The following is a 20,756-nucleotide window of genomic DNA, read 5'->3' as shown; positions in this document are numbered from 1 at the left end:
GGTGCTGGGGTGCCGGGGTGTCAGGGGTGTCAGTGTCAGGGTGCCGGGGTGTCAGGGTGCCGGGGTGTCAGGGTGCAGGGGTGTCAGGGTGCCGGGGTGTCAGGGTGTGGGGGTTTCAGGGTGTCAGGGTGCTGGGTTGTCAGGGTGTCAGGGTGCTGGGGTGTCAGGGTGCCGGGGTGTCAGGGTGCCGGGGTGTCAGGGTGCCCAAGGCGCCGGTCGCCGTCTGCGGGTCGGGGCGTCCGCCCCCACCGCCCAGCCGATCGGAAAGGCCGGCTGCCCCGCGGAAAAAAAGGGAAGCGCCTGCAGAGTCCCCACCCTGCCCTCCAAAAACCGCCCTGAAACCAGCTCTGGGGGGGGGGGGGGGGGGGCCGCCACCTCGCACCCCGGTGACAGCGGCCGCTCCCCGCTCCCCGCTCCCCGCTCCCGGCCCGGCGCCAGCAGGAAGGGGAGGGACCGTCCGCCGGGACAGGCGGCTGCGGGGCCCCGCTGCAGCGCCGGGAACCGGGAAACCGGGAGCCGTCCTTCCCGCTCCGCCGCCGCCCGGCCGCCATGTTGGAGCCCGGGGCCCCCGCCGCGCCCGAGGGGGTAAGATGGGGCCGGGGGCGGGTGTGAGGGGGCGGCGGGTCCCGCCCTGGGGAGGAGGCGGCGGCCGGGGCGCGGTCCGGGGCCGGGGAGGAGAAGCGGGGAGCGCCATGGCCTTTGCGAGGTGGTGGTACGCCATGGTAAATACGGGGGCGAGGGGGGGCACCCCGGGGTTTGGGGCGGCGGGGGGGCACCCCGGGGTTTGGGGCGGCGGGGGGGGGGGGGGCACCCCGGGGTTTGGGGCGGCGGGGGGGGGGGGCACCCCGGGATTTGGGGCGGCGGGGGGGGGGGCACCCCGGGATTTGGGGCGGCGGGGGCTTCCCGCCACTCGCCGCCCTCAGGGCGTGAGGAGGGGGGGGGGGGGGGGGGGTTTGCCGCAAACCACCGCTTTTTTTCTTCTTTTTTTTTTTTTTTTTTTTTTTTTTTTTTTTTTTTTTTTTTTAACCTAAACGCCCGCGCCGTAGCGTTTTAAGCCAGGGAACGTGGTGTTCCCGGGGTGTGCTTCCATCACCCCTTCGCCAAAAAAAACGGGTTTTTCCGTGCTATTTCTGTCGTTTTCCCACTCGCGCAAGCCGGCTCGCTGACGAAACCAGGACGGCCGCGGTGTGCGGCGCAGGGCGGAATTGATATGGGACCTGTTTCAGCTTTGGGGAAAAAAAAAAAAAAAAAAAACAAACCCCAAAAAACCCCCAGAGTGCCCTTTTTCCAGAAACATGTTGTTAACGGCAGGTAGGCGGTGGGGTTGCCAGCAATAGTCGTTGCTTGATGGATGCTCCCAGAATAAACCGCCGCTCTCTGATGGCTCCCCACGGTTTGGCCGGGCTTGGGTTGCTACTCGTTACTGTGACGAACCTGCCATTGCTTTAAAAACTGCACTTTGTAATTTATTAGTCATACGAGGAAACGGTTGGTGTCTCTCTGCAGCAGTGAAAAAAAAGTTTGCGTTCTGTTAAACTTTTGCAGAAAGTACAGGTTGTGTCAGGTGGCTTTCAGAGAAAACATCGCCTTAATGTATTTGCTAAATATATAATCAGGTAGATGAAAATCCATTCAATTTATAAATGTACTTTTAAATTTCTCTTAAGTAGCTTGGATGGGTGTTTAGTAATGTCTTTAAGTGTAATTTGTTGTGTCAAGTGGTACGGTGTGGTGGAGGCGGCACGGAGTGACAAGGGAGAAGGTTTGGGAATTGCTGCATTAAGTGGTGGCACGAATGTCAGAGGTGGCCCTGTGTGACCAGCTCCAGGGTAATAAAAGATACCGAGCCAACGTGACTGCCTGTGATGGGTAAGGAAATCACTCCACCACATGCTCTCTGTTGGAAACCCATCGTTGCAGCCATCGGCGCCAGAATAGCACCAGCGGGTCCCCACGTGAGACTGGAGCTCGCTCTCGTCCCGTGCACGTGTATCACACGTGGCAGTTCCTTCCTGGAAGACCTCATGGTCTAAAGGATGAGTGAGTGAAGCTGAAGAAATGAAAGAGAGCCACAGACGCAAAAGGGGTTCACTGGTTTCTCTACCAAGGTATTTACTGGCTGGTGTATTTACAGCAGAATGGGATGGCTGTAAGAAGAATCTAGATTTCACCTTTCCATTCCTTACATTGCTCGACTGTAGTTCCCCTGACTCCTCTTTCCATCTGGCAGTTTTCTGAGCAGCATCAAACGCTTCCGCCTCCTTCCCAATTGCAACTGAAAACGAAGGTCAGATTACTATCTGCCTAAAATGACACGTCTCCTTTAATTTCTGTAATGCAAAGTTGGTTGGCTTCAGCTGAGAATCTTGCAAGGAGACTTCCCTTCTCACCCAGTTACCGAGCGTGTCGTCACTGCAGTCCTCCGAGATGCTGCGCAACAGCTTTGAACGGCAGGCTCGTTAATGCTGATGAGTCTCCCGAGGTTTAGAAGGAATTTCTTGAGGCGAGACCTTTAGTTGGGGTCTGATTTTTGCGTGGGCTGGGAATGCAGTTGTGTGTTCAGCAGTTAGTATTTTGCTCTGTGCTTTTTACCTAGGCCAGAGTGCGCTTTGAATTGGAAGTTAAAGGTGTGTCTATAAAACAATAGAGTCGGGACATTTTTGTGCACTGTAGAGCAGGATGAAGATCTAGGGATAAACCTTCTTCTCCGTGATACTTGTGTATTTTGTGACATGTAATTATGGGTGAGTTTGTGTGTTTTATTTTTAGTTAGAACAGTTGGAAAATATTTTCGGCCAACTAAACAACTATAAGGAATTGTTGTTAGTTCGTTAGTTATACTAGAAATGTAATCTCAATTGTACATCCACTGTTCGTGTGACAGAGCTGGAGCTGCTCCTGTCCACTGGCTTGGTTATGGATATGTTTCTTTGGCATTGTAAGGAAAGATGAGAGGAAAAGGAAAGAGTGCCCAAAGGAAAAGTCAACTCTGTCATCCACTTGGGAATGTAAAGGAGGAATGGATGCACACTGTTCCAGAAAACCTGAATTTAGACTCCTGCTAAGCAGGTTAATTTATTGTTTTTTGTTTTATTTATGTATTTATTTCTTTAGCAGACAGTTTGAAGCTTGGAAATACAGAGCATAAAAGAGCTGTTGAAGGGTATTGTTGAAACAGGGTCCCTTCTCATATCGTAAGCATCAACTGTTCAGGGAACCAGCAAGGTCTTCTCAGAAGATGTGTTAAGAAGGCGTGCTTTCCAAGGTTGCCTCCTCAGGTGGCAGACTTCCAAGTGGAGTTATACTTTCATAGACTGTTTTCTTATCTGAGGCTGGAGAGTGTCAGAGCTTAATGCGTACACAGTGCCTGACTCCAACTTACTGGATAAAAAAATTACTTTGGTTGGGTCGTACGTGCTTCTATCCCACGGTTATAATAAACAGTATTTGGCTGTTAAGTCAAAGTCTCATTATTAGAGGTGCTGTTTGACATAGCCTTCTGGAGGGAAGACAGAATGCATTCAATCTCTCTCCATCTTGAGTTTAGGGGTGGCAAAGCTGCTCTCCTTGTCCTGGTCCATTCCTTGTCCTCTCCGGGCAGTGAAGCCTCCCCGGGGTCCCTCAGGGGCGTGGAGTCAATATTCTGCTCGAAGGGTGGTTGAGGAAGTCCTGCCAGCCCCCTTGTCCTGCCAGCCCCCTTGTCCTGCCAGCCCCCTTGTCCTGCCAGCCCCCTTGTCCTGCCAGCCCCCTTGTCCTGCCAGCCCCCTTGTCCTGCCAGCCCCCTTGTCCTGCCAGCCCCCTTGTCCTGCCCTCTGCAACCAGCACAGACCACTGTACCTGACCGACTGGTCTGGGGTGGGAAAACAGGAGAAACGTCTGCTTGAGGCAAGCAGACACAGAAGCCTTTATGCCCAAGAGGGGACACTCCGAGCTCCATCCACCCACTGAAACACAGCCTGTCCCCCTCTTCATAGTCCGGGGGTGGGGTGCCCTACCGGTGCTGTCTCCAGTCTGGTATGGGTTTTCTTGGTGTGAGGATGAGGAGATGGGCTCGGGGAGGAAGGGTAACACCAGATTTGGCCCTGGTAAAAGTCTGGCACACTCGGTAGGATCTAAGTAAGGCACCTGCGTTCCGCAACTTTGTTTAATAAAAGAGAAAAACAAAACAAAACAAAAACAAGCCTGGGCTTTAATTGGTGGTGTTGTTTTAAAAGCTGTATCCAAATCTGAAGAAGCAAGTGAATAAAGGCAGTGAAATACATGCAATGTGCAGAAAGACAAGCTTGCTTAATTAGCTGGATTCAGGTTAGCACTTGACTTTTAGAGTGCTGTGAGGCCAAGGGTGTCTGTTTAGGAGGAGAGCCCCGTCTGCACAACCAAGTTTTGCTGGGCAGGAGCTGTAGCTCCTGAGTCTTACAGCAGCTCTGGCTCTGGAGATACCACTTTGTCAGCAAGAGCACACTCACTGGTGTTGCTTCTATTGGTATGTATGTGGTGTGCTTTTATTGTAGCGGTAAAAAGCACAGATAACTGGGTTAATTGTGTCTATACTGAAAGTGGTATTATGAAGCAGTAAATCAATTCAACTCTTACCTGAAAGGACAACCTGTGGGGCTTGTTTCTCCTCTGAAGAGATATGATTGGAATATGAGAATAGCATTTTCAATTTTAAAACTCGTCAGGTATCTTAGTCATGCCCAAACTCGTTTTAAAAACTTGAATTATGAGAGGTTGTCTAAAATAATTTTTGAAATTTTTGTCGTGTACTACCATAGTGGAAACAGATTAGAGACATGCTCTTTTTTACTTTTAGCTTTATTTGTTCATTGAGTTTTAGTATTTTCCCAGCCTGTCTGCTGATGTGCTTGAACACATTCCTGTTGAAGATAGTGTGGTGTTACATGGATCATTACTTTCTCCCTATAGCCATGTAAAGAAAAATCTGTAGGAACTCATTACTTTAGTGGGTTAGCAAACTTCACCTCCTGCTGCTCAGTCCTCAAAAGAGAAGGGAATAAATGAGTCTCAAATCATCTCCTGTCTTTACTTAATAAAAACAAACCAGACATGAATCCTCATTCTCAGATGTCTCAGTTGCTGTGGGAAGTTATACTAGCTGAGGTATTAGATAATAGCTGTATTAAGTTGCCTTTTACATTCATGGTAAAACTTCTTGCATTTTACTTTTTTTTTTTTTTTTTAATTCTAAAGATTAAACAATATGTTTTTGAAAAATGTTTTTTGAGGGACTGCGTTCACCACTTTTCAGAGATGCAGACAGTAAAACTTGCACTGGATGCAAGTGTGCATGCTGAGCAAACTGTCTTTCTGTACATTGCCACACATGGGGAGGAAATGGGTTTGCACATCAGGTTAGATGAAAGCCAGAGGTTTAAAGTCTTGGAGGGGATGACAGATGCAGGAGGTTTGGGGAACCTGGAAGAACTGTGTTTCCTAATGTGCTCCTGTGCCTGAACTGTTAGAGCATTTATTTTTTATATATCAGCAGCAGAATTCTAGAAGTTGTAGTAATAGCTTTCTTCTAGGTAAGGAGGGCTGGGCATAATGAGCATTTTAATGCACCTGAGGAAAGTTGTTCAGATGTTGGCATGGATGCTCATGTTTGCACATGTTGTGTTGGTCTCTCTGAGAGCTGTCCGGTTTCTGCTGAAGCCAGTGGGACTGACAGCATTTCCGAAGCAAGTATCAGAGTGCTGTGCTGGTGAGGAATGAGTGAATAGTTTAATATTTTCCTGAACTTTTCACAAGAACCACTGTTACATGTACTGCCCTGGAAGTCATGACTTTCTGACTGTGATTTCGCTTGAAGTTATTTGGCAGGTTATTTATAAATCCCGTCCATTAGCGAGAAGGAAAACTTAGAATGTTCCCTTCTGTTGTGTTGTGGTAGGTGAAGGGAATCACACGTGGTCCAAGATGTTTGAGAATTTCTCTACATAGAAGGCATAATTTAAATTCTTAATAACTACGCATCTGTTTTCTCTGTTTACAGCATGGTGACAAGGCAAATGAAGCTTCTTCAAAATTGGAAGAGAAAAAAGCAGAAGCAGCAGAGGTAAATTCTAATGTTTGAACATATTAAGAAGAAAAGTTGGTAATTAATTTCTTCCTATACAGACTTTTGTCTTTTGATAGCAAAGTGGTACTTTTCAGATAATTAACTGTTGACTGTAGTCACTCATTATTCATTCCAGGAATGTATAGTTTTGCCTTGTGCTGCTGAGCAGCCTACTGAAAATATTTATTGGCTCTGCTCATCCTTTCACAAATACTGCATGTTAGTATTGGTGGAAGTGGTCTCAGCAGATGTGTCTGTTCTGCAGTGCAGGTACACTGTAGGACACGCCTGATGGTCCTGGTTTTTCGGTTGTCCAAAAGTACAGACAAAGCGAGTGCACCGTGATGCTTTCCACCTCGTCTGCATCCTGCCTTTGCCTCTCCAGATACAAATCCCAATTCATACGTGGACGTTGCGTGTCTGGGACATTTCCTGACGCACTTGCAAATATGTGGTCAGGGCTGTATTTTAGAAAAAAAATACTTATTTTTCAAGATACCGCTTCCTCAGGAACTGGTATTTACAGTTCAAGAGTCCTTGCTGGGTTATAGCGTGGTGTTTACACAAGCAGCTTTACAGTCCGCCCATAGTGGCTGTTGTTAACAATCAGAAGCCGTATGGGTTGTGGGCAGTGCTGGGAGCAGTACGTGGAAGGCAGTCCTCTCTGCCAGCAGCTCCAAGCCCTGTTGGCCACTCGGAGGTAGGTCCTTGTGAGCTTGTGAGGAGAAGGTGCCAGTGCTGGTTGTTCGTTCCCCAGCAGCCTCTGCTATTGCAGGTGGGAGCAGTGCTTCCCCTAGGAAGGCTGACAGCAGATTCAGAAAGAGAGGAATTCGTAGAAACATCTATTACTAGTTGTCTGCTTGTTGGCTTCAAATGCCAATCATCAATACAGGGAAGCCAGGAATAGGTGTGCCTGGTACTTTGTTCATGGCAGAAGCTATTTGGAAAATAACTTTGTCTAAGCGGTGGTGTGTTTAGCTGCGCTACAAATCAAGGCCAGTGAATGCTTTTATTACCATCCTCTGAAGTAGATCATTAAAGCAATTACCTTCCTTTCCTGTCCAAATACCAAGGAAGGCTTATCTAGCCTGGCAACACGTTCCTCCTTTCCTCTCTAGGCAGTTTAGTTTTTTCTTAATAGCATCATTCTTTTATACCTCCCTAGTGTAATGCCAATTTCTTTGCCTGCATGTTGTTGCTCTTAACATAGAAGTGCTGACTTCTTTGTGGGTAGGGTAGGAGTTGAAGCCTGGAGTTTAGGTTGTGGAATTGCTGTTTCTGACCTCTCACTGAGAAGATCTGTTTCTAGCTAGCAAAAGGAGGCTGTTACTAAGTTTGCTGTTCTGATGCTTTTGCTTTTTGAGTCCTCAGAATACTGAATGTGTTTCATCTTGTGAATTTCTTTGTATGTTTGACTTGTTCATTGACTTTACAGTGCTAAAAAGTGAGAGTAGATCAAACCACTTTTTTTAGGCTCATTGAATGACATTAGCCCTACCATGGTTCACATCTACCTCCAAAACACTCTGTTCTTTTAAGCAGTTGAGGCAGCAACTCAGACTGTTTGTACAGCTTTCCCAAGAGTCTGCAGTGTTATATTTTTGTTTAACAGTTAAGGGTTATTCCTGTAGTCTTCAGTTTTTGAAGCAGAAATTTGTAATCTCTCTGTAGATAGCTGTGGACGACCCTGTCTAGAATACTGAGTATGTTCATCTCCCTACTAGAAAAGGCTTGGTAATGTGTTATAAAAATGACAAGGAAATACAAAAGTCTTTGACCAGTTTATATTCATATTAAAGAGAAAACTGTAAAAGCCTGTATGCTTATTGCTTAGCTAAAAGTAACAATAAATGACTCTGTCTCTCAGATTATTTGAGTATATAGTCCTGAGAGAAGAAGTAAAGGTAGGAAGGGTCTGACACAGGTTTGAGTAGGAGATGCTAATTAGCCACAACATCAGAATGAGTATTGTTAAGTTATAGGATATGCTTTTTAAGCCTTTTCTTCTTGGAGACTTAAAAGTAGATTGAAAAAAACACAGCAGGTTTACTGTAAATAGAAACCTGCCTGGTAACATATGCGCTCGCACAGAGGTGCTGGGGAGATTAAATGGCTCCATAAGATTTTTTCATTTCTAGTGTTGTAACACAAAATAGTAAGAGTGCTTTACAAGAGTTAGGAGTTAACAGTGTGATGATGGTATACTTAATAACACTATAGTTTTGGAATTATACACAATCATAGCAGGGAGTATCTGCACTTTACCTGTGATGTGCCAAGAGGTGTGATTTCGTAAGATTGTTTCTTCAGGAAGTATTTACTTTCTAAGTTTTCAGTGACTTACTGCTTAACTGTCACACAGTGCTTTCCTCCTTAGATCTTAAAGCGCTGTGTAAAGGAGACTAGACATAATACCTGAGTGACATAGATAAAATGTGGGGAAGGAGAAGTGCTGGAGCACAGAGCTGGGATTGCCTTATTTAAGGTCACCCAGCTGCTCAACAGGAGAGGAAAGAAACCAGATCACCAAGTACTAGGCTGGTCCATGCAGCTGGGTGATGAACCGCGTCCTCAGAGCTGAGAGGGGGAGTCTTGGGCTCGCTGCAGGCTGTGAGCCTTTCCCTCCGCGTCGCGGAGCAGGCTTCCCTTCCTGCGTGGTACGGGTGCCACGGCTGGCAGCTGCCGCTTGTGTCTGCTCCCCACTTCAGCGTGGAGCTCCCACAGTCCTCCGTGTCGTGCTGTGCTGCAGTGGCTGACGCTGAAGGCGCCCAGCTAGAGCGTGCTGGCTGGCTGGGAGAGGCAGCCGGTGAGTTCAGCTGCTCTTCCCAGCAACTCCGCTCAGCTTGATGGCTGTCTAGCTGGGAAGGTAGAGGAGGCACACAGTCCTTCTCTGCCTTCTCTTCCCCAGGGTCCACTCTCACCAGTGTGGCTCTGTGGCCAGAAAGCTTACCACAGTACTAAGGTTCCAACTCTCCCTGAATTTAGTCTGTTCAGTTTCTGAAAACAGAAACTAACACATGGCCTTGAGGCTATATACTCATTTTACTTTAACCCTGGTCCTTCACAGTAGCCTGTGGTAGTTAGTTGGAAGCTCTTTGCTTGCACTAGTACTCGGTGCCATTGCATCTAGCACAGGTGAGAAGTATTGTGGAGGGGTTTTGGAAGGGATAGGACTGTGATGCCCTCCCTCACAGGGCCATGCTGCTCTTCGAAAGATTGATCTCCTCCACTTCATTACCTAACATATGTTAGCAGAGATACTGTCATATTGGTTTGCCTCATTTCATTAGTGCTACTCAAGCTTTACATCTAGAAAGACTGGGGGATCTACTTGCGACAGGAATGGTCAGCTTTAGGTTGAGATACAGATAATCCATCAATCTAATGATGGGCAACTGAGTGTGTATCTCTACATGGTGTCTTGTAGGAATAGGCAAAAGATTTGCTGGAGGGACAGAGTTGGAAACTGCAGGTGTGTTAGAATACATAATCAGAAGAAGGCGTGGGCAGTTTATCAACATGGTTGACAGTGCAAGTCTGTATGTGTTATGGTTGTACTGGGCACTGCTCAAGGACAAAGGGGTCACAGGGATATACCTTCACTCCTTATGTCTTTACATTTGTTGAATTCACATTCTAAGGAGAATCAGTGACTTCCTGAGAATCAAAATCATCTTTAATGAAATTTTTTCATTCCTTGTGGATGTGTGTATGGTAGGTGTTAACAGAAAAGAAATGATTGTTGTTGGAACTGGTGGTTGCTCATGTACTTTAAGCCGTTGCATATGCTTGCAGCTGGGATGCCCCTGCCACCCAGTAAAAGTGAGTGATGTGCAGCTGTTTTCCCATATCTGTCCCTCTGTTTTCTCACTGTGTTTTGACATCATGGTCCTGAGTCAACACGTTTGCAACATGCCATTGCAAAGTGTATGACATAGGAAATTTCCTTTCTTCTCCTTCCCTTCTGATGTTCCAAGGCTTTTAACAATTTCATATGTAAAGTGTTAGCATATGAGAGACAGCTGGTGCAGTTTTCCTTTGCCCCTCATCTTGACATCATCTTCAGCTTACATGTGCCCTTCCACCAATTTCAGATCACCTCAGACTTTGTATGCTGTCCAGACATTAGTGCCCTAAAAACTTTTGGATGCTAAAATATAAATACTTTCAAGGGGAGATGGGACAAGATCCTGAAGAGAAACCCAGGACAGTTTATAAAATATACTGAAATTAAGAAGTCCCTGAGCCACAAGTTGTTTGAATCTGTAGGGGGTATTCAGGAGTATCAGCATGTACCTGATCTACATCACTGTTTTTGTTTTCTTTCCTATCTGCTGATGGCTACTGCTAGAGATGGGAAGGTCGAATATGTGAAACTTCAGCCAGGCTCAGTAAGGCAGGTCTTGTGTTGTGGTAGGTTGCGTGATCCTGCTGTCCTGTTCTTGAACACCGTGTTCAGTATTGCCCCTTCAGAGGGCTGCCCCTGGGGGCATGGGATGCTTTAGTACATAACCATGTGTGTAACTCACAAGATCAATGCAAACCAAATACTCCCATTGAGTGCGATTCAGCACTGAAAGCCCCATACTCTGTTTTGTATGGATTCATGCTTGTATTAACTGCCCATTATCTGAAAAGGCCTAGTCTCCTTTTACTGTTATAGAGGGACGTACCAGGGAGAGCTTCTGTGTCAGTCTAAAAATTTAGCCTGTGGATTGCTGGTGACTGAATGTAAAATTGTGGTGTCAAAAGGAAGGTGGAGCCACGTATATTCTAGGAATTTGAAGCCCCATCTCAGAGTGGGGCCATATTTTACCAGATCTAGTATGAAACAAGACCCTCCCTAATACATCCTGCCACTTTGAGTCATGCTTTACAGCTGTGTAGATAAAATATGTGCTACTTGCTCAGCTCATTATTCTTTACTTAACAGGAAATACATTCTTTACTTTGAAAGGATGACAGTGATAATTGGCGCTGAAGCATTACTGTCCTTTTAGAATGGATTCTTTGCTCTGACACCAGGATTTCTGTGATCGTTTCTAATCCTGATGCTTGTCATGCAGGATTCCTTATCTAGAAAAAGTATTAGAGTTACTCAAGAGTCCAGGGGCATAATGCTGAGTAAAGATATTATGACTGGTAAAAATCTATTGGGCTGCTTACTACTGGTCTGAATTGTGGAGGCACGTAAGTAACTTTGACTGGAGCATTTGTGAGGTCTCTCTCTACTTTGTTACCAAATTTTTTATTTTAAACTATTGTTCCTTTGATTTTACCTCCCTGCACTGGGTGCAGGGGGATGGCGGGGGCAGCTGGGGAGTGTGGCTTCAGTCTGTCCTTGATGGAGAAGCAAAGGCATTCTGAGGAGTACAACACTGGCTTGTTTGCCTGTCTTCCTTTTCTGTTTTGGTTCTTCTTTGGGTAAGATGCAAAAAGTAGTTGAAAAGCAGGATTATTTGAGTTAAATTTTGATATTCATTGGGAGCTGTTGTGATGTGGGGCTCTTCCCAGCATAGAGGGAAATAATGTGTGATTGCTATTCAAGCAATTCTTGAATGAAAGGTTGAAAGATGGAGGCTTATGGTTCTCAAAAGCATTTCCTGTATAGAGATTGCACTTTTTTTCTCATGTGTTTTTTTTTTTTTTTTCCTTAAAAGAACTATATTGTATGCATTCTTATTGCAATATTATAATGAGCACTTGAATGTTATAGTCCAAAATGAACATTTAATCCATATCTCTAGACACCAGTCTTAATGCATGTCTTCTCTCAGAAAATCTACATATCAGAGGGATATATATTTTATCTCCCCTTTATTAAACATGGGGGTATTAACCTCCCAACTATGAAACAGTGTTTTGTCTTTCTGTTTTGAAGCCATTGCTAATAATGAAAAGTAGATTATAAGTGCCTGTATGCCACAGATCTTATTCTATCACCCACAATTCTGTACAGGCTCTGGATTCTTATAATTCATTTCATAAGGAAGGCATGTTTTGATAATTCATTAGCTCTCTTATTATCAGGTTGGGAAGCAAGATGTGAGTACAGCTGCAAAGTGATTCTTCAGCTGAGATTGTCACAGAAAAAAAATACTCTTCCACTTCTTGCAGGGGGAGAAGATGGGAACAGCTCTGATGGCTTTGTTGATAAAGGGTGTCAGAACTGCTTTGCCTGGAGGATGTGGGGAAGCACATAACATTATTTTACTAAGCGTAAGAGAAGAATGAACTTCGTAGCATGATGGGGCCAATTTTTTCTGCTTTTACAAATGTGGTAAAGGGTAGATTCCAAAGAAGTTACTGTTGAAAGGTGACCCTGGGAACTAAAATATATTATTCTACTTAAACTATTGTGGTCAGTATCTCAGTATTCAGTAAAGAATACTGATTTGATGTGATGGCTTAACTTTCCACACAGCTTATCTCCACATAGCCTCTCTCAACTCCAGAGGATAATTTATTTGCTGCTTTTTCTTCTCCTTCTCTCCTACCTGTATCTGTATTGCTGTTCTGCTTACCATGAAACACAAGAAATGTTTGCATTAACAGTTTTTTCTTTATGCTGTTTAATTGATTAACTAAGTTCATACTCAGAACACGGATTTATTTCACTCTATTGGGTTTTTTTCTGCCTCAGTTGGGGGGTGGAGTGAAAGGCTAGCCTCATGCCTGAAATTTTTTAAAATGTTGATAAGTGTCATAAAAACTCTTTCTGCAAAACACTACTTTTTTTTTAATGGATTTTTAGAACATCACAGTCTGGACACAGTCTTAGGTACCAAGTCCTGAACATCATGAATTGGAAGGCTCTGAACCAAAGGGTGAGCCTGAGGTGGAAACAGAGAACTGGTACTGACAGCATATCTGGAATACTGATTGCTCTTCAGAGTTCTGCTCTTTTTTGACTATTTTTTTTTTTTTCTTTTCTCTTTGAAAGTGGAAGGGTAGCATTTAAAATTCTGCATTCCTTCAACAACTTAGTAACTTATTTAAAAGTTGAAGCATTTGTGGATAATGCTTATTGCTTAGTCTTTAATGCAGTACATCGGAGATATAACCCAAGGGGTCCCGCATTTCGGTACTGTCTCTACAAAAGCAGCACACCTCTGTCACCTGCCTTCAGCAGCATTGCCACCTAGGGCTGTGAGACTGCTGCTTTCTTAGGGGAATTAAAGATGTTCATTGCAATGGGGGTTGAAGGGTGTGCGAAAGGAGAGTGTCTGCTCCTTTAGTGTCTGGTCAAAAGAGCCGTAAGAAGAAAATACTGAGACAAACCTGATGATGAGGGAGGATGTGATAAGAACAGACCTGGTCAGTGGCACTAGTTGGACGTGTGGAACGTGAGGATTCTTATCTCCTCTGCTGGGAAGGTAAGGAAGGGGAGGGAGGTAGATGTGCAGAGACATAAAACCTGAGCATTTATAGCATCCGTGAAGGCAACAACCAGAACCCAACCCCCTTGGGTGGTGGTAGTGGATGGGCTGTGGAGAAACTGCAGCGAACTGGGACTTTTCAAGGGGTGAGGCTGGAAACACGGGGGTCTGGGCTGTGGGAGGGGGTCGGCGGGACGGGTGTGAGCAGGGGTGCTGGCGGGGGGACGGAGGGGCCGTGCCGGCACTCAGGGGACCCACAGCTGAGCCCAGAGGGTGCCGAGTGTGTGCTTGCACTAGTGACCTCCAGCCTCTGCCAGCCCCAGGGGAGGGGAGGTGGCCGTGGGTGCCGTGGGTGCTGCCGGTGTCCGTCTGGTGCCTGTGGGTCTCTGGCATGTGTGCTCGGCTTCGCTGCTGGTTGAACGTGCAGCCACATCCCTCAGCCTGAGCAGAGATCCTGGGTCCCCAAGAGCTGGGCAAGTCTGTACTGGTACGTACTGGGCAGCACTGGGTTGCAGTAGCTGTGCAGGAGGGTCCTGGGTGGGAGTGTCTGGCAGAGGCAGCCACACTCCTAACATCCTTTTAACAGGAAAAATCACTATTAAGCTTGGTTTTGCAACATGCTGTGAAGTCTTACTTGGGTGCCGTTGTTGCCAGTGTGGCCAGTGCTAAATGTGTAATCCTTGATGTAAATGCCCCACTTGGTTGGGCCACATTTTTGTGATGTTAGTCCTACGTAAGTGGCCACAGAGGGTGGCCCGCTGCCCCAGGCTCTGGCTGGAGGTTGACTGTTGAGTGTGGAGGCTGTTTGGTTATTCCAGACACTGTCCTGCTTTTGGAGCTAAGTCAGAAAGTGAAAGTAGGTGGGATTGCCTTAATGACAAAGGTCTCTGAGTCTCCCAGTCTGTTACAGTACCTGATACCCCATTATTGAAAACTGGTGCTTCTGGGTTTGCATACGAGTTTGCTGATTGAATCTCTGGTCATTCTACAGACTTCCCTGCTCCTAGAGTGTAATTAAAGTGTGTGCTCTGAATCTTGAGCTTCTACTTACCAGAGAAAATTAATAGGTCTTACCCATCTGCTGCCTGCCTCCAAAAATCTGATGCTTTTTGCTGCATTCATTACTGATGCCTTATTTTCCCAGTCTTCATTAGATGTGATTTCAGCAGTAACTGAGTTTTTGCAATGGTACTTGATAATAATGGCATTGCATTGGTCAAAAACAGGAGGGTCAAAGAGGATGTCATGGTTTTGTTTCAGTTGCAAGAATATTTTTTAACTGTAAAAACCATCATTTTGCCCTTAACTTTGTATCTTTACCTCTCTGCCTGAGATGTAGTGTTACCTTCTGTGTTGCCATTCAAATTTTATCTGTACAGCCATAGCTTACCCATCTTGCTTTTGTGGATACTTTTCATTAAGGTATACATGGTTACTGTTGCTTTAACTGTTATTTAAGACAGAGTTGCTCTGCCCCAGGAAATGGCACAGATTTATATATCCTCCATAAAACAGTACAAGAGAACTCTGCCTATACTGGGCTGTGCAAAACTGTCTGAAATGTCTGCATGATTTAAAGTTACATAGGAGAATTTATTTTTGGATGACTTGCCTTGCATAAAATGTTCTGATGGACATTTTTTAGTGTACCTTTTTTTTCATACTATGTTTTGGCTTTTCTTTTTCTTTGTAAATGTTTCTGATGTATAGTATGTCTTTTTTTTAAATTATTATTTATTTATTTTTATTTTGTAGAAGAAACCAGCAAGTGCTGATGTCAGCCAACCCCCTAAAACACAGGCAAGTGGAGCACCTTCTGCTGCTAAGGTAATGCATACTCAAGGAGATGGTCTCTTTTAAAAGTGAGGAGGATATGATATGACTTCATTTCTTGCAGTGGGTTTGAAAATGGTTTATTTGCCAGCGTTCAGCAACACTACGATGCTCTTCGTGTCTTGCTAGAAATTGTGGTGAATTTAAATGAAAGAGGAACTCAAGTCAGCAGAATGCCAGTGCTGGCTTCTTGAGGACGTAGACTTGATAACATTCTACCCTTTCATGTGTTCTTTCTTAGTCTGCTCGTTATTTTAAAAGATCCCAGTCCCACTGATATCAGTGGCAAACTTAATTTGACTTGTGGGGCCATGGTTCTGTTTTCACCCTTAGGTGTTGTTTCTATGTTTGGATTCTGTTTACTCAGCAGGACCTGATGGGATGGAGGTGCCAATAACTGTCTTTGCTTTTGTAGCCCCCAGAGCAGTTCGGTTGTTCAGGATGTTAGTCTAAGAGGCCTTGTAAGGTGACTTGCATATTGGAGTGCAGTTGATACTCCATGAAGAGAAGCAGGGATCACATTAAGCATGCCCAGGTCTTCCAAAGTATTGAAATAGGGTGTTGAAAATACACTTTCTGGTGGTGGTCACACGTGAGCTGATGGCTGTCGTTGGTAATCACTGTTAGGTGCATATTTGTTACAGGTGAATGGAATGCACCTCACTCAAAAGGGAGAAGCAGCAATACATTTTACTGAGATAAAATAATAATGTGAGAGAGCTTGATAAGACTGATGGAATTTAACAAAATTTAACAGTGGTTTGACAAGGTTCGGTAAGTGTGATGGCAAAGTTCACCTTATTAATTACTTCATGGAAGAAACAAACAAGAGCAAGTTGAGTTAGAATTGAGTTAGAAAGATACACGGCCTGGAAACACAGAGAGTAAGGAAGACCCTCCTGTTGGGTCATGAGGTTCAGAGTGGACCCCCTTGCTTTCTAAACTTCTGATAGAGCCTAGGTGCGACTGGATCCAGTCTTAATCTCAGACTTGGTCAGTGGTTTATGTCTAATGGAATTATCCATATGATGTTTATCATAACAGTGAGTAACTACTTGGATTAGTAATGTCTCGCAGTATTATTCTATCAGTCACCCAGGATCTGTCGTGGGTCGGGGATCTCCCCGCCTTGGGTAGGGAAGGATCTCTCAGTCTCAGGTGAGGAACCCCAAACCTTGAGAGGCGTCCTCGCTCCAGGGGAGAGCTGCCTGGTGTGCAGGCCAGCTGCGGTTCGGGGGGAGCTCAGCCTGGGCCCATCCTGATGGGCAGTACTTACAGAGTGAAGTAGTCAGCTGCTAGTCAGTAATACAGGCAAGGTAGAGGTCTTCATTTTAGCTCAGGCATCTTGTTCTTTACTTTGGTTATCTTGCGCTTCTGTGTTTCCAAACCACCTTTTGAAATATTTTTCAAGACACCTTCACTCCCTTACGCAAGAACTAGGGGCTTTCCAGCTCACCACTTCACCCCCAGGATGTGAGGCCAGTTGCTCCTTAGTCAGCCTGAACCAAAGTACATTGGCTGAATCTACCACAATGTTCCATATCTGGAGATACCCCAGAGATCCTATCAGAAGAGATTGTGTCTGCTTTTGAATGGGAATTATTTTCCTAATCAGTGCTGTTGTAAAATAATACTCCTAAAGATGCCTCTGTGCTACCTAAGTAATTATTTTCCCTTTCTACTCAATGAAGGATGACACAAGGTTATAAATCCTGTTTTCCCTCTCTTTCAGTGTCTGTGTCTATCACTAAAGACAGCCCAATGTTTTTGCTGCTTTTCTTTTATTCCTTGAAGTTTACCAGGGCCTTTCTCCTGCTAGTTCAGCTGGATGTAGCCGTCCATGTGTGGTTCCCATGACAGCTCTACAGGGTGGGATGGTCTCAAGTGTAATCTTGCTGCATATCTGTCACCAACTGCATAGTCCCATGGAAGCTCACATCTAATTTGCTGGCTAACACATCTTTAAGTCTTTTTTTCTATATGTGTTCCATTATAAGCATATCTCTTACATTAAGTTCACAAGGTACAATTTCTGGTGATGCTATGAAGCATAAGAACCGGAAGGTAGTATCATGAAAAAAAAGCAACATAGCGTAATTGCCAGAAACGGCTTTATATTAGATTATGACAATTTAGGCTATGTATTTTATTCAGTACTTGGTGCTTCTTCAGTTTCTGTGACATTTCAGAATATTTACTGGTAAAGATTACATACTATGAAAATACTTACCTCATGCTGTCTAATATTAACTCTTAATCAATAACTATTTTAAGTTTAACCTTTTTAGTTACCACTTGGCCATGACTACCTTTCTTCAATTCAGCTAAACCGTTTCAATTATAGCTTTTTATTTTAACAATCTCCTGCAATCCTGTAGTTTTATTTAAAATAGAGCAAAACTCTGAGTTTTACTGTTATGTTCTTGTAGTTTGTGCCACCTACTAGCCATTTGGCTAGCTGTATTATTTCCTGCCCCTCTTTTTGTTTCTAAAAACACCTATTCAGAAGAAAAATTTTGCAGGATTTTTTTTTATTTTATTTTACAGGAAAGGAAGTATTTCTTGGAAAAGGCAAGGCAGCCTTTTCTATTCTGCTGCAAAAATAGATCAAATCTTTTAATACAATCAAAAATACTCCACCAGTTTTTAGACAACTTCAGGACTGCTGCTTCCTCCTTTATTTTTTTCCCTGCTATAGCTTTAATGTGTCCTGTGTGCAAAATCTCTTTTGATTTCTTTACCATTTTGTTGGTCAATAACACTTTCCATTAGTGTACCTTATACCAGATAAATTTCTAACTTCTTTGAAGAGGCAGGTGAGGTGGGGCAGTTAAGTTGCTCCAGCTAGCTATTTTTTTTAATCTACTCTTACCCTGTGGTGTAATAACTCTGAATTGAATAGCCAGAGGGTTTTTTGCTGCCTCTATTTTGTGGCCTAAGCCATTTTTCTTTCAGTTAGTGAGTAAGAATAACTGGCTTGTGTGCTGCTTGGGTCACCAGTGTTTCTGAGTTTAAGATACAAGAACTTGTGTGTGATGAATGCCTGTTGTTACTTAATGTCTGGCTAATACTTTGGTACTTTAATTTTCCTGTGGAAGTATACTGTAATGTGAACTACTCCTAAGAGCAAACACTTATCTGTCTGGCTTCATTTTCATTGCACTGTGTATCCAAACTGCCATTCTTTGTGTCCTAATTTTATCCCTGTGTTCTTTATTGTTTCATTCGCAAGTTCCTGGCATTGCAGCCAGTATTTATTCACTGCTTCTGCTTAGTGTCTTCTCACAGGGATTTTGTTTGCCCGCACATGTATCCATGCAGTATAAGGAAGAAGTGCTGCCTCCCTTGTCTCCTCTCTTTTATACCTGTATGGCTTTTGTGTTCTCTGTGTTCAGGACAGCTAGGAAGTTTAATCAGCAGCCTTGATGTCCCTGGTTTCTGTATAACTAAAATCTAAATTAATAATTTAAAGATATTTAACTGAAACAGAGGTTCTGACTTCCTTCTGTCAACCATAAGCCTTTCTTTCCTTTTCGATGTGAAGTCCTGTTAGATTGTTATTTTGTACCCGAGTCTTTTCAGTAAGTGCATGCCCTGTCAGATAAATGGAGTGAAAAGTTAGATTCAAGTGAGGTTATGATCACCAGGAATATTTACTGGTTGCTCAGGAGCAGCCTCTTCCCTGTATACACTAACTGCCAGGCTGCACAAACCAGGAGGTTATCGCTACCATTATTAGCAGGCAGCAGTGAAGAGGAAAAACTGAACTAACCTCCTTCCTCTGCAGAAGGTATCCTACCAGCACTGCTGTGTTTTCTTTTACAGCCTTTTAAATTGTTTTTGTCGGTTCCATAGCCAATAGGAAGGCCAATTTCTAGCTCAGTGTTCAATCATAGCTATTAATAGAAGGCACTAATATTTGAACAGAGCTGGATCCAGCTATCTTTCTTGGATCTTTGTGTTCTTATATGGTAATTCTACTGATATCAAATGAACTTTTGCTGTTTTTTTATGTAGCAGATATTTGGCATTGATCTTAATGAGTTCTTAGTGAGTAATTACTTTCTTTTTGTTGCTGGCTGCTATAGCTTAGTGAACTAAGAATCTTTGTCCATATTACTTTCATGGATGATTTATGGAAGGAGTGCTAGAAGAATTCAACAACACTGGAAATTCATTAAGGATGACTTTTATTTCAGATTTGACTGATCTTGAATATTTTCAGCGGAAGCTTCTTGATCTTAATAATTTAAGAAATCTAAGGTTAGTTACTTCCATCTGGCATCCAGATTAACACTGTTTTAAAAGGGGATTCAATCTGCTTTCTTGTGCAACAAACAGGAAAATAACAAAAAAAAAAAAAAAAGAAGAGCAATTACTAAATATCTTTGAGTGAAGTCCATGCTATTTCTGCAGCAGACTGGAAATGCTGCCACAAGCTTATCTAGATTATCATCAAAAGTGATTTCTACTGTCAGTGTATTTGCTGGAACTTTTTTTTTCTGCTACATACCTTACTTAACTGCAACTAAATTTTTATTTTGTGGGCTTTGCGCAGACACCTTATTGTGAAGGAAGGCATTTTTGAGTAGAAGTCACAGTACTGATTGGGAATGTCCATGGAAATGCATAAATTTATTCCTGTGTTACCAATCATATTGTGAAGGTTGGAAAGGCTACCTCTAAATTTTGAGATTATTCAGAAAAATATTTAAATGAGGTATCCAAGAACTTCCTTTTCATGTTCTCCTTAGAGTAGACGTGTGTCATGGCACACAGATCCTCAATTTATAGTTGTTTTGCAGCAAGACCATAACAAATGATGGGGTTGTTCCTGCAAGTTGTCCTCAGAGCTGTTGCCAGCATGTGGTCCTGCACGGGAAGATCACAAGAGCCGTGTCCATGTGGAGAACAGTGCTAGTTTTCTTGGTAGCAGAGGCATCCTAAATATAGACCAAAACATTAAAAATTGGAAGCTGCAGGAGTACAGAAGCTGCCTCCTGTGTGGAAGAGCTGGTGGCTTTGATGTAACATTATGGGATGTGGTGTCCATCACCTGAGGTCATCTTCACGTTTGAAAAGTGGGGCTGTAAAGGAAGCCTCTGATCTGGAGACCGCTACAAGCATTGCAACTAGTAAAGCTGTGAAGTGGTCAAAATAATATGATCATGTCACCAAAAAAAAAAAAAAAAATCTGTATTGCACTCAAAAGTTAGATATTTTCCTCATCAGTCCTTGTCGTATCTTCGGGCGTTTTCCCCTTTCTACTTCCCTTTTAGGGCTGGCTTCTCTTTCTTATTCCCTTGAGATGCAGGACAGCATACGGGCTATTATGAAAAAAATGGTTGAAAGGTTTGTTAGTGGTTTGGGGGCTTTTTCATAAAAAAAACCCAAACAAACCAGCCATGCATAAACCACTCCCATGATACAGGTATTGAGAATTTTATTGCATAGCAAAAAAAAAT

The 20,756-nt window shown here is 43.9% G+C and overlaps 1 protein-coding gene across 4 annotated transcripts in view; it reads left to right on the top strand.

Moving 5' to 3' along the window:
- Positions 1-347: 347 nt before the first annotated feature.
- CAST (calpastatin) overlaps positions 348-20,756 on the top strand; it is a 61,288-nt gene continuing 40,879 nt past the window's right edge. For 2 of the 4 annotated variants that reach the window (XM_042788149.1, XM_042788148.1), the window contains exons 1-3: positions 348-585; positions 6,014-6,076; positions 15,214-15,285. In XM_042788149.1, coding sequence (XP_042644083.1) covers positions 550-585; positions 6,014-6,076; positions 15,214-15,285 — 171 coding nt within the window. In that variant the 5' untranslated portion in view covers positions 348-549. Of the gene's footprint in view, positions 586-647; positions 723-6,013; positions 6,077-15,213; positions 15,286-20,756 lie in introns of those variants that run through there. The other 2 variants (XM_042788151.1, XM_042788150.1) reach the window with 2 other exon arrangements.

Source organism: Tyto alba, unplaced genomic scaffold (assembly GCF_018691265.1).
Source record: "Tyto alba isolate M040663 unplaced genomic scaffold, T.alba_DEE_v4.0 Super-Scaffold_13, whole genome shotgun sequence".
NCBI classification, from domain to species: Eukaryota; Metazoa; Chordata; class Aves; order Strigiformes; family Tytonidae; genus Tyto; species Tyto alba.
The sequence above is the reverse complement of the archived record's forward strand: the minus strand, read 5'-3'. Positions and strand labels throughout refer to the sequence as shown.